Raw genomic sequence first — 14,335 nt, forward strand, 5'->3', positions numbered from 1 at the left:
CTTTTGTATCTGTCAACTTTTTCTGCTGTCTACCTTTTCCATGTCAACCTTTTCACTCTGCCGACCTAATACATGTTAACCATGTGGGGGTCGACCTAATGACTATATACCCAATTACTGTAGACCTTCTATACCACACCCGCAACCAGTGGCGGATTTTACCTATGAGCTGCAGGACTGCCCCCCCCCCCAGCCAAAATCCACCACCCCGCTCAGTGTCAGTGAAGCCACATGCAATCCGCAACTACTACTCCATGTCAACAAATGAAAACATCAAAAGCATTAGGGTGGCTGCACTGAATAAACTAGCCATATGCCTACATTAACCAAATAAAAGTGAAGTAAAACCTCATGGAAAAGAGCTGGGGGTTTCTGTATGTAAGAAGTCGTCCTGATATAATAATATGGGGAAAAGTGATGAGCAAAGAACCTGAAAATACAAAATCACATGGATAAAAGTCTGCAGCCTGTGCTGTTTTTATTACCAAGTAGTATTTTTATTCCATCATTCTAAACATTAAAAACCTGTGAAAGTTATTTTTATAACTCTACGGCCTCTAAAGTAGAATAGAAGAGAGGATTTGATTTGTAGCAAGCACTATGAAATGACACTACTCATGCTCAGAGGTTTGGATTTAATGGATTTGTTACTGTGTAGAAAGATGAAATGAATGTATAAACTCACCAACTGTAAGAACAGCGCTGACATTTGTAAGGCTTTTCGCTGGTGTGAGTTCTCACATGTCGCCGTAGAGAACTTCCGTCTATTGAGGCGTAAGAACATAATTCACATTTAAAAGGCTTCTCGCCTACAAAAAAAATACATATCATATTTGTTTTAGGTTAGTGTTAACACAGTCAGAGATTACGCTGCATGCAGTATAACAGACCTAGCAAGGACCTGTCAGCAGGAGGAAGGAGGTAATGTCTACTGCCTCCAGTATTGCCTGCCCCTAATCCCCTCCTTGCGCCCAGTACTGCCCCAACAGCTATGTAGACTGACGCACCGAAAAGCACCGGGCCCAAATGTATTAAGCCTTAAAAAGTGATACAGTGGAGACGGATAGAGTGATAAATGTCCAGCCAATCAACTCCCAACTCTTTATTTTTTAAACACAGCCTTTTTTACATGGCAGTTAGGAAGCACATTGGCTAGTCACTTATCACTCTTTATCCGTCTGCACCTTATCACTTTTTAAGGTTTAATACACTTGGGCCCGGGTGACTAAAATTGCAGCCACAACGCAACAAAAAGTGCCATTTGGGAGCCCAAACGGGACACTTTTCACACATTTAAGCTCACCATCTCAGAAGGCAGCGGGTTGAAATGCCCAACCCCCAAAGCAGCTACTGCACCTGAATACAGCAACAATTGAATTGCTCCGTCGGGCACCCTCTAATGCAGGGGTGGGCAATTATTTCAGCTGAGGGGCCATTTCACATTTCCTGTCAGTATCCGAGGGCCACAAACAAAATAGCATCTCCCCCCACTTGACAAAAATATAGGGACGTGGCTTCATGTGGAAGAGGTGTGGCCAAAAAATAATACAGATTCATATAAGGCTGCACAATAGTATCCATTATTCAAATTGCGCCACACAGCGCCACTTACACACATTACACCAGGTAGAGACCCTTTTTACACACATTACAGCAGGTAGAGCCCCCTTTTACACATTACAGCAGATAGAGCCCCCTTTTACACATTAACATTTTATTTAGGATAATTATTGCGCAGCAAGCAAATTATCCAGTGTCTTATAGCCCTTGGGGAAAGGTGTGACACAGTGATAGAACACGGGGGGTGACACACAGTGACAGAACATGGTGGAGGTGTCAGAACACGGGGGGTGTGACACAGTGACAGAACACGGTGGGGGTGACACAGTGACAGAACACGGGGGGCGACACCAGTGGTGTCAGAAGGGGGGTGCGACCGGCAATCGGGTGTCCCCCTCGGACGGGGTGACACCAAAGTGCCAGCTCTTCTGCTGTGACAGGAGCAGAGTGCTGCAGTGAGATAATCTCCTGCAGCACTCGGCTCCTGTCACAGATAAGAGCCGGCACACACACAGTCCAGTCTCCGGGGTCAGCCAGCATCTTTGGGGAAGCTGGACATGCCCCCGGAGCGAAAGAGAAAAGACCCGCCAGGCCACGACCCTTCAAAATTAGGTCACACCCCCTTTTCGGGCGCCCGCGGGCCGTATTTTGCCCACCCCTACTCTAATGGCAGCGGCTGGGTAAAACAATGGAATTGCACAATCAGGCACCATCTAGTGGCATCCGCTGGGTAAAACAATTGCACCCTGGATGTTTATTGTATACTGTACAATTTTAGATACTGATTCTATGTATTACAAAATAAACTTCCATCCATATATTTATACAAAATAGAAGGGTTTTCTTGTTATGCCTGCAAATATTCACCAGCTACACCATAGTAGGATAATTTGAGAGGAACTCGTCATTTTGCCGGCAGCACAGACTACCCCCAGTATTGGAAAAAGTAAACAACACATAGAAGGGAGTGCAGGACACAACTACAGTTAAAATTCTAAACAGAAAGTATAAACAGCCATCATTCCCAAGTGAAAAACTGGAACAAACACGTCAACATCATTGCATACCTCCCAACATGACCCTCTCCAGGAGGGATACAATGCTCTGCTTCTGGACTTTTCTCTTAATTTATGATTTCCGGCACCTGTTTTAAACAGGTTAAGGCTAAGAAAGGTGTTTTACCACAGGTGATGGCAATCATAAATTAAGAGGGAAGTCCAGGAGCAGAGCATTCTGTCCCTCCTGGAGGGGGTCATGTTGGGAGGTATGTCATTGTCATGAATCTGCCCAAATTACAGATATCTTGAAAACAACATTTCCTCTTTAAATGTTGAAAACCATGTCTGCCCTGATAAGTTTGGGACTGCTTAGATGTTGCTAAAACATTGAATTTTACGTTCAAATATTCTGGGTGTGACAATAGCTTTTGTAATATTTATTTATTTTGCCCCTCAATCCTGCATGGGTTAATGGTGTTGTAATTGGAGCATATAAATATAGAGGAGTAAGATGCATAGTAGAAATTGGGGTCTGATCACTCTCATATACAACCAAAGAATACATGGCACTCTGCTATTATCCAATTTAAAAGTTTTGTATATCAAATTTATATAACTAGAAAATGGCTCCATAATGAATGCTTAATAAATGTGAGATATGACAGGAGATTGCCAGGCTATAAAAATTCCAAATTGCAAGAGGATTACACTTTAAGCAAACAGACAGGAGGATGTTGAAGATAACAGGATTGTAGGACATAAATAGAATAAAAACAAACATTTTAACTGTAGCTTGCATAGATTAAGTAAAAACAATTGCTTGCATCTTTTGGTATCTACATCGCACATATAAAAATGGAAATTAATAAGTGAGATTAGAATTTCTTTATTAGCTCATACTGCCATAATAAGAAAAACAAAAAATAAAAAAAATTGTAGATACCATAAAAGCTAAATAAATGGAACATTTATTGCTTGATAATAAATTCACTAATTTTGCTTAATATAAAAGTGATTATGTGAATTAATCTAATCTATAGAAAATGCAAACAGTAAAGAAAAACGTGTAAAATGCAGAAGTGCTGATTTATGGTCATGACAAAAAAATAGTTTCTGCAGAACATAAATGGTTTTCCATAAGGACATTACTCAGCACACTGTACAAAATGAAAACTATGATTGAGGTGTAAACGGAGTCCTTTTTTTCTAAACCATGGTCTTAACCAACCCTGCCAACAAATGCATTATACTTATTCGCCTCCATGCTACATTTATGCAACCCATACAAATGTTACTAAAATTCACTAGAGTATACTAGTAAAATAAGAAAATAGGATTTTGAATACCTACCGGTAAATCCTTTTCTCATAGTCCATAAGGGATATTGGGGACAGAGTTAGTACGATGGGGTATAGACGGGTCCAAAGGAGCCAGTGCACTTTAAATTTCTTCCACTGGGTGTGCTGGCTCCTCCCCTCTATGCCTCCTCCTACAGCTCAGTTATAGGTAAAACAGTGCCTGAAGGAGAATGACATACTTGAGAGAAGGAACATAACAACAACGGGTGTGGTGAGATTTGAACACCAGCACCCCAATATATAACTTAGCCAGCAAAGTCTGGCAACATTAACAGCAACAGCTGAACAAGAACATGTAACAGAGAACCTGCAGAAAGTCACCGCACAGAGGCGGGCGCCAAATATCCCTTATGGACTGCGAGAAAAGGATTAACCGGTAGGTATTCAAAATCCTATTTTCTCTAGCATCCATAAGGGATATTGGGGACAGAATTAGTACGATGGGGATGTCCCAAAGCTTCCAGAATGGGCGGGAACGTGCGGAGACAACTGCAGCACCGCCTGCCCAAAATGGGTATCATCTTTGGCCAGGTTATCAAACTTGTAGAACTTCACAAAGGTGTTCGTCCCCAACCAGGTAGCAGCTCGGCATAGCTGCAGGGTCGAGACTCCATGGGCAGCCGCCCAGGAAGAACCCACCGATCTAGTAGAGTGGGCCTTCAGAGACTGTGGAACCGGTAAGGATGCCGACGCATAGGCTTGTTGGATAGTAAGCCTAATCCAACGAGCAATGGACTGCTTTGAAGCAGGGCAACCCTTTTTCCGAGCATCATACAGCACGAACAAGGAATCCGTCTTTCTAATCCGAGCCGTCCTCTTGACATAGATTTTCAAGGCTCGCACTGCATCCAATGCCTCCAGAAGAGCAGAAGTGTCAGAACCGGACGGAATCACAATAGGTTGATTCAAGTGAAACGCGGAGACCACCTTCAGCAGGAACTGCTGTCTAGTCCTGAGCTCCGCTCTGTTCTCATAAAAGACCAAGTACGGACTTTTGCACGACAAGGTCCCCAATTCTGAGACACGCGTAGCAGAAGCTAGGGCCAGTAACATCACCGTTTTCCATGTGAGGTACTTATCTTCTACTGTCGTCAGAGGTTCAAACCAGGAGGACTGTAGAAAGCGTAACACTACATCCGGATCCCAGGTTGCCGTAGGCGGCACGAAAGGAGGTTGTATGTGAAGCACCCCTTGCAAGAAGGTCTGAAATTCTGGCAAGAGAGCCAACTTCTTCTGAAAGAAGATGGAAAGAGCTGGACCTTAATGGATCCCAGACGTAAGCCTTTATCCACTCCAGCCTGCAGAAAACGGAGGAACCTTCCCAAGTGGAATTCCGCAGAGGTATATTTGCGTTCCTCACACCACGAGACATATCTCTGCCAGATATTATGATAGTGTTTTGAAGTCACAGGTTTTCTGGCTTGCACCATAGTGGCAATGACCTTTTTGGAAAACCCTTTGTGAGCTAGGATGTTCCGCTCAACTTCCATGCCGTCAAACAAAGCCGCCGTAAGTCTGGATAGACGAACGGTCCTTGTTGAAGAACCCTTCTTAGTGGTAGAGGCCAAGGGTCCTCTATGGAGAAGTCCAAGAGGGTCGTGTACCACGCTCTTCAGGGCCAATACGGGGAAATCAAGTTTGCTTCCACTCTTTGATGTCTGATCCACTTGAGCACCCTTAGGATCAGAGGAATCGGAGGAAACAGGTAGACCAGCTGGTAAGGCCAAGGCGAAGTCAGCGCATCCACTGCGCTCGCCTGAGGGTCCCTAGGTCATGAGCAATAGCAGCAAAGTTTCTTGTTGAGAAGAGAGGCCATCAAGTCGATCTGTGGGCAACCCCACCTGTCGATGATCAGTTGGAACACCTGAGGGTGTAGTCCCCACTCCCCCCGGGTGGAGGTCGTGGCGACTGGGAAGTCCACCTCCCAGTTATCCACTCCCGTAATGAAGATTGCGGACAGCTCTCTTGCATTTCTTTCTGCCCAGAGGAGTAGTCTTGACACTTGTTGCATGCAGCCCCTGCTTTTTGTCCCTCCTTGTCGATTGATGTACGCCACCGCCGTGGCGTTGTCCGACTGCACCTGGATCGCCCGATCCCGTAGTAGATGAGACGCCTGAAGCAGAGCATTGTGGATAGCCCGAAGTTCCAGAATGTTGATTGGAAGTAGGGCCGCTTGGGCAGACCACCTGCCTTGGAACTGCGCCCCTTGGGTGACAGCTCCCCATCCTCTTAGACTCGCATCCGTCATGAGGAGGATCCAATCCTGAATCCCAAAGCTGCGGCCTTCCAGGAGGTTGGAAAACTGTAGCCACCACAGGAGTGAAAACCTGGCCTGGGGTGACAGTTGAATCATCCAGTGCATCTGAAGAAGGGAACCGGACCACTTGTTCAGGATGTCCAATTGGAAGGGCCTGGCATGGAACCTTCTATACTGTATCAATTCGTAGGAGGCCACCATCTTTCCCAATAATTTTATGCAAAGATGAATGGAGACTCGAGCAGGTCTGAGCACCATGCAAACCATTTCCTGGAGTGTTTTCGCTTTTTCCACTGGGAGGAACACTCTCTGTGCTACAGTATCCAGTAGCATTCCCAGAAACAGGAGTCTCTGAGACGATTCCAGGTGGGACTTCAGCAGATTGAGGATCCACCCGTGGTGAGACAGAAGTTGGATAGTGCGATCTATATGGAGCAATAAAAGCGAGTTCCAGGGAGCTTCTATCAGGAGATTGTCCAGGTATGGAATTACATTGACCCCCTGGACTCTGAGCTGAAACATCATTTCTGCCATCACCTTCGTGAACACCCTCGGAGCTGTAGACAGGCCAAAGGGTAATGCCTGAAACTGGTAGTGATCGTTCAGTAGGGGAAACCTCAGATAGAAGTATACGGGGAATGGGAAAAAGGGGATATGTTCTGCACCAGCTAAATTTTTAATATTTTCTATTTGAAGGAAAAAAAAACCAACCAATGTCCGTCAGTTTGATGTAATAATTAATCACTGGACGTTCGGGGGTGCTACCAGAGACAAATTGAGTTATACAAAGGAGAAAGGAGAAGAAAGAATGTCTCTTTGTTGGCGCACAGATGATAATTAAAAATTAACCTTTAATAGACTAGTTAAAATTGTCTAACCACGAAATAGGACAATACAATACACTTATGTGATACAGTTGACATATACAGTGAGTGAAAATACATTTTATTAAAACCAAGGCCCGCTACCTGTGTCGTATCTTTAATGATTCGAATTAAATATATCTTAAACAGACTGTACTGAATTCCTGCAATCAAATATTTAAATGATATGTTTATTACCAATACTTATCCTGGTACTGGGATACTGAGTGAAATATGATAATCCTAATAGATATGTATTATATTGCTAATTTGCTTACATATGATGATGTGCTAGACTCTCATAATTACGGACTTCTGGTAGGGCTATTCAACATATTAATCTACTGCCCTTTGGCAAAGTTATCCGGCATATCATAAGTTTAGTAATACTTCTAAATAACATTCACTGTAAAAACTCCTTCAGAAGTGGCTGCAATAAGATACTGTATGTCTATTGAAGAGAGCTTACATAAAAAGGGAGGAAGCACAGTATGTGTCTCCTTATGAGAAAAATGCTTATAGGCTGAATTGCTTGTAAGTTACTCTATAAGCAGTAACAGCATATTTATAGTTCTCCTAATACTTCATAAATACTACACATTTATATATACCATAATTACTGCAAGCTGTGTGTTATTCATGTGTCCCCACTATATTAAATATATGTGTGGGTTAAACATGTGTGGGGCTACTGATAGCTACAGTTGTTTTGCTTAACAAGAGAAAAATCTTTACATTCACTCTGAATAAAGGGAGATGCATCTTTCAGCAGTGACTACATTTGTTACAATGAATACCATGTAGCTATTAAGTAATAGGTAACATTGTTATGTACAGTCCCTATAATTGAACTGCAGTAGTTAGGTTGTTAGTGAATTTAATTATGACTTAGTATCTATGAGAGCACACAGCGAGTTCTAAACGGTAAGTAGCTCATTGGCTGACATGCCAAGGCTATAATTAGTACACACTATGTTTGCTGGTAATCATGTATTATGATGTAACACTATTGTGTGAGTTTACTGAAATATGTAATTGTTATAGCTCCCAGTAGGTTTTGTACTGATCAAATATCTCACTGTATCACATAAGTGTATTGTATTGTCCTATTTCGTGGTTAGACAATTTTAACTAGTCTATTAAAGGTTAATTTTTAATTATCATCTGTGCGCCAACAAAGAGACATTCTTTCTTCTCCTTTCTCCTTTGCAAACCTCAGATAGGCCTGATGAGGAGGCCAAATTGGGATATGTAGGTAAGCGTCCTTGATATCCAGGGACACTAGGAATTCTTTTGTTCCAGGCCTGCGATCACCGCTCTCAAAGATTCCATCTTGAATTTGAAAACCTTCGGGTAAGGATTCAAGGACTTCAGATTCAGAATTGGTCTCACAGACCCATTTGGTTTTGGTACGACAAACAGACTGGAGTAGTAACCCTGTCCTTGTTGTAGTAGGGGTACTGGAACAATGACCTGGGACTGGACCAACTTGTGTATGGCCAGTAGTAGCGTACCACGCATACTTTCCAAAGCTGGAAAGCCCGATTTGAAAAACCGCTGGGGAGGAGTACCGTCGAACTCCAGCTTGTAACCCTGAGAGATAAGGTCCCTTACCCAAGCATCTTGGCAGGAACTGTCCCAGATGTGGCTGAAGTGACGTAACCGAGCTCCCACCACGAGCCCTCCTCAGGATGGGTGGGCACCATCATGCTGAAGTCTTTGTGGGAGCAGAACTGGTGTTCTGGTCCTGAGATCCAGCAACGGCTGGATTCTCTGTGGAGGCCCCTCTGGCCCTAGATCGAAATCTGGAGGACCGAAAGGACTGAGTAGACGGTCCCAGATAGGTACGTCTAGCAGGTGGAGTCCCTGAAGGGAGATATATGGATTTTCCAGCAGTAGCTTTGGAAATCCATGCGTCCAATTCACCTCCAAAGAGCCATTCACTTGCGAAGGGAAGAGATTCCACATTACGTTTGGAGTCAGCATCAGCAATCCACTGATGTAACCATATGGCTCTGTGTGCAGACACTGCCATAGCCGTGGTCCTAGCATTAATATTGCCAATCTCTTTAAGGGAGTCACAGAGGACTCTTGCCGTGTCCTGAATTTGAGTCAGGAGAGTAACAGTATTAACTAAGGTCATATCACCCGAGAGACCTTCCTTAATTTGATTAGCCCAGGAATAAATTGCATGTGTCATCCAGCAACCTGCAATGGCTTGCCTTTGAGCAACACATGCAGCAATATAAATAGATTTTAGAGAAGTCTCAATTTTCCTATCTGCCGGGTCCTTTACTGTAAAGGAGCCTGGAGCAGGGAGTACCGCCTTTTTAGAAAGGCGAGAGACTGAGACGTCTACTGCAGGAGATTCTTCACAGAATTTTCTGCCATCAGGGGCAAAGGGGAATGTATGCAAAAACCGTTTGGACACCTGAAACTTTTTATCTGGATTCTTCCAGGCCATTTTAAATAAGTCATCTAATTTCTTGGAATCAGAAAATGTGATTGTCATTTTATCTTGTGGGAGGAAAAATGACTGCTGATTAGTAGCATCCTCCAGGGGGAGCTTTAACACATCCCTTATAGCCAATATGAGGGGCTCAATACCCTGAGTGGGGGTGGGATCCCCACTTATGGGGTCCACATCATCCCTATCATCCTATATATCATCAGTATCTGAGAGTAGTGCAGGTAAAGCATGTTTATGTGCACCCTTAGTAGACAGGGGGGGATGTTTAGCAGTGAGACTTTGGCATTTGCAGTGAGCTGAGATGACATATCAGCCACCATAGTTTTGATAGCCCCCAACCAGGAGGGCTCTGGACTCTCCCCCACATTGTTATCAGCATTTAGAGATGGCTGACTACACTGCTCACATGATATGAAGTCAGATGAACTAGGAGAGAATCTAGCATTACATACACTGCATGACTTCTGTTTTACCATTGTCAATCAGAAAAAACAGGTACAATATACATACAACACAGCCTGATATTGATATATTGCAAGCCTGCCCTAGTGCATGTGAGAGGAGACACAGAAGAGAGGACCCTAACGCACCCAGCGCTGCACAGCCCCAGTGAGGCTGTCAGCGTTTTTATGTAAACACAGTGAGATTGTAATTTGATAAAATCCCTCAGAGGGATTGTTATTGTGCAGTAATATAGCGGCTCTCCCTCTCTCTACCCGGTACCAGCGATCCAGGGACTGTTTGGAGGAGCTGTGGAGGCTGCTGCTGCTATGCAGACGAAGGAGCCAAAATGCAGCTGAGCCCGCTCTCGTGTAGCTCCGCCCCCCCCACCATGGTGCAGGAGCTACCTCTGTATATTTATACTGGCCATGCCTCCCAAGTTGTAAAACCTTACATAAATGCTTGGTTAACCCTAAATTAGCCAGTCTCACGCAGGAGCTATAGCGGGTCCCCCCCAGGAGGGAATGGTCCACACACCGCGCTTTCTGCCGCACAGTAAACCACGGGACCCCTCGAGTGGGGCCCCTGGTTGGTACTCACCACCTATGATCACTTTCAAGCAGCGTTAGGGGTGTGCGGCATGCTACGACAGCCAAGGCGCCATGCCCCGCTGAACAAACAGCCCCTCAAGATTGTGGTCCTGCAGCGGGGAAGCGGCTCTGGACCTGAAGAGGCCAGTGACCGCCCCCCCCCCTAACTCCCACGGTGCAGGTATGCTGTTGCCCAAACAGCATACCGAAAGAAATAAAACTTTAAAAGAAATTGAAGAAAAACTCTGGAGCTAGCAGTGTGTGCATCCTCTCCTGAGGGCACTTTTTTCTAAACTTAGCTGTAGGAGCAGGCATAGAGGGGAGGAGCCAGCACACCCAGTGCACTGGCTCCTTTGGACCCATCTATACCCCATCGTACTAATTCTGTCCCCAATATCCCTTATGGATGCTAGAGAAATATGCACTTCATTTATTGGTAGACCCAGTATACCAACCTTCACCAGTTACTGGGCATACAAATCTATAGCAGTACACAATGGAAATGCTTCCCAACCACTTTACTTGCAAAGCTTTTCTAGAACCTCAAAACTCTGTGACCTAACTTGATTAATATCACAGTGATGCATTTGCTTTGAGCATATAGCATACAGCACAGTACATCCCATTTTCGAGAATCATCAACACTGTACTCTTTATGTTGCAAAAGCGAGACTTATATAATTTAAAAATGCATGAAAATATGTTTCAATTGGACCTTTAAAATGTGCTGGACTTTAAATAATATACATATATCTATAATATATACTGTATACGGGACAGCTACACAAATTCAAACAACATACTTCTCCAAAACACCAAAATTTGAGTGGGTCTTAAGTTATAGGGTGAGGCATTGCTACTAAGCAATTAAGTTTTCATATAACAACAAATTAACAGATCAGTTTAAAATTTCAAAGCATGTGATGCACGGAACTGTATGTTCACTTTCCGGAGAAACACACACACACACACACACACACTATATAACTATATATATATATATATATATATATATATATATATATATAGCATTTTAATAAAAAGCACTAATTCTATAAAAGAAAAAGAAAAAAAAGAGTCATCCAAATGTTCCAGGTGTTTTATTCCTAAGGGCACAATTCTTCAGTTTTCATGACTCAAACATGAAAGACAACTTCAGTTTGCATCTCCCTATGCAATACACTTTCTCTGTACAAAGTGGAACTTTCACGGAGGAAAATAAATAATGAATGAACCTCTTGTCTTAGTATGTTATTTCTCAAAACACTATATAAGGATCGAGTGACATGTTAAAAATACTCCTGTATACAATGCAAAAGATAAAACACAGAAAAACAAGCCCATGTTAAATCACGTTACAGTCTCACAAGACATACTGAGTGGAATTCAATTGAATCTATTCTAAACATAATAATGTTGTATTGCGTAACTGTCTTAATGAAGGAATGGACCCGTTATAATTGGCATTGGAGTATATCGTCAATGATACACACACCAAAAAAAATTGGAATACCAAACATTTCCGAGATACTCTGTAAACCAAACCAATATTAAAATGATAAACACAATGGCAAGTACATTACAAACATATAGCAGACTTATCACTATACAGTTTAGGGTTAAAGATTTGTTGAGTTTAATCTCACCAGTATGAACTCTCATGTGCTGTTTCAGTGAAGCTTTCAGTCTGGTTTTATACTCGCAATGTTGGCAATGAAAAGGCTTTTCTCCAGCATGCACTCCCATGTGCCTCTGTAGTGCCAATTTCGATGAACACTTCCTGCAGGAGAGAAAACTAACTTTGTCAGAACTTAAAAACAAAAAGCTCATTACACTAGAAATCATTAGATCATTCATGGCTGCATCCATAGATGAAGCAGACAGACTTCTCAATTGTTCACTTTAACAATTAAACTTCAAAAAGTAAAAACCTCCTGTTTACAGAGAAGAAAACATTTTTATACAACATATGGACAGATGGTATTTTGTAATATTAATCCTCTACAGATTTCTATTTATTGGGCCAAGAGCAGCCACAGAGCTTGCTCAGATTACATACAATGAAATATCACCTTCATACTCCAAAAGGGATAATAACCTCATTTCTATGAAAACTGTAGACTTACAGTACCCAAAGAGTACCTGTCACCAGATTATTCCTTACATATAAAAGTACACTCATTTTTCAAGTTTTGAACCTTACACACTGTTTATAAAATAGGTAATGTGTTAATGGAGTGTGACAAACCAATTATCCCATAGTGAAATCTCTCACATGATCGGAGTATCACTAAATAGTAAGCAGAGTTATACATTTGCTTCCAGTGCCTCATTGAAATAACTTGAAAGTGACAAAAAGAATGGTCATCCAGCATGGTTTATTCCATATTTAATAGAAATTAGACTAGGAATCATATTTTTGATTAAACAGAATATTTTAAATAAACAAATTAAAATGTCATTAACAAAAATGATGGGACCCTTAACCTAATATTTTGTTGCACGATCTTTAGAGGCAAATACTGTAATCCAGTAATTTCTGTAGCTCTGATGAGAGCACCTGTCAACAGGTAGTTTGGGCCACTCTTCCATAGACACTGCGCCAACTGTCTCAAGTTTGAGGAGTGCCTTCTCCAGCCTGCATGTTTCAGCTCTTTCCATACATGTTCGATAGGATTCAGATCAGAGCTCAATAAAATGCCACTTCAGAATGGTCCTGTTCTTATACACTCAGGGGTGCTTTTAGCTATGTGTTTTGAGTCGTTATCGTGTTGAAGTACCCATGACCTCCAACTGAGACAGAACTTTCTGACACTCCAAGATGCCGTGATAATAAAGCAGCCACAAAAAAACAAAACCCAAGCCTCCGATATATGTCACAGTACGTACAGTATAGTGTTCTTTTCTCTTACAGCTTTTTTCAACTGTGAACATAGAGCTAATGTAAATTACCAAAAGCTCCAATAGACAAGACATTCTCCCTTAAGCATTGTGTGATTATACATTTTTAGAAAACTCCAGTATTTTTTTATGTTGTTTTTTTTTCTAAAGTGGAGTCCTCCTGGGTCCTCTTCCATGGAGCCCAATGTTACTAAAAAAATGTTGGATGGTGCAATTAGACACTGACATACCTTTATGTTGAAGTTTACCTTGGATCTATTTTGAAGTTTTCCTTGGTTCTGTTTTTTTGTCCGTACCATTCTCAATATCCTTCTGTTAAATCGATTTTCCTCTTGAGGCCACATCCAGAGAGGTTGGCTACAGTCCAATGGACATTAAACATTTTAAGAATATTTGCAACTGTAGTCACCGGCACATCAAATGGTTAAAATGAGCAGTGTTAGGTCCAGGGAGGTGTTGCTAAACACAGGTGTACCCCAGGGCTGTGTTCTTAGCCCTTTCTATATTCATTGTTTAATCATTGCTGACTCACGACTGTGTGTCAGCAGATGCATCTGTCAAGATGATTAAGTTTGCAGATGACATTGCTGTAGTAGGCTTAATTAATGGCGATGATGAGTCAGCTTACAGGACGGAAGTTGCGAAGTTAGTTGGTTGGAGTAATGAAAATCATCTATTTTTAAATAGTGGGAAGACTAAAGAACTGATTGTGGACTTTAGGAAAGATCAGTTGCAGAAATCGCCAGTGTTTGTTGGCGATCAAGCAGTGGAAATGGTTGCTTCATTCCATTTCCTGGGCATCCAGATTTCGTCATGTTTGACATGGTCAGCGCACTTGCAACTGATAGTAAAAAAGTCACAACAACGGCTTTTTTTCCTGCGACGCTTAAGGGCTGC

At 42.4% G+C, this 14,335-nt stretch overlaps 1 protein-coding gene across 3 annotated transcripts in view; it reads right to left on the minus strand.

Moving 5' to 3' along the window:
* LOC134929164 (oocyte zinc finger protein XlCOF6-like) overlaps window positions 1-14,335 on the minus strand; it is a 130,166-nt gene that overhangs the window by 1,230 nt on the left and 114,601 nt on the right. For all 3 annotated transcript variants that reach the window (XM_063924935.1, XM_063924937.1, XM_063924936.1), the window contains exons 5-6: window positions 12,184-12,317; window positions 686-809 (exon numbers count right to left, since the gene is read on the minus strand). In XM_063924935.1, coding sequence (XP_063781005.1) covers window positions 686-809; window positions 12,184-12,317 — 258 coding nt within the window. The remainder of the gene's footprint in view (window positions 1-685; window positions 810-12,183; window positions 12,318-14,335) is intronic.

Source organism: Pseudophryne corroboree, chromosome 5 (assembly GCF_028390025.1).
Source record: "Pseudophryne corroboree isolate aPseCor3 chromosome 5, aPseCor3.hap2, whole genome shotgun sequence".
Lineage (NCBI taxonomy): Eukaryota > Metazoa > Chordata > Amphibia > Anura > Myobatrachidae > Pseudophryne > Pseudophryne corroboree.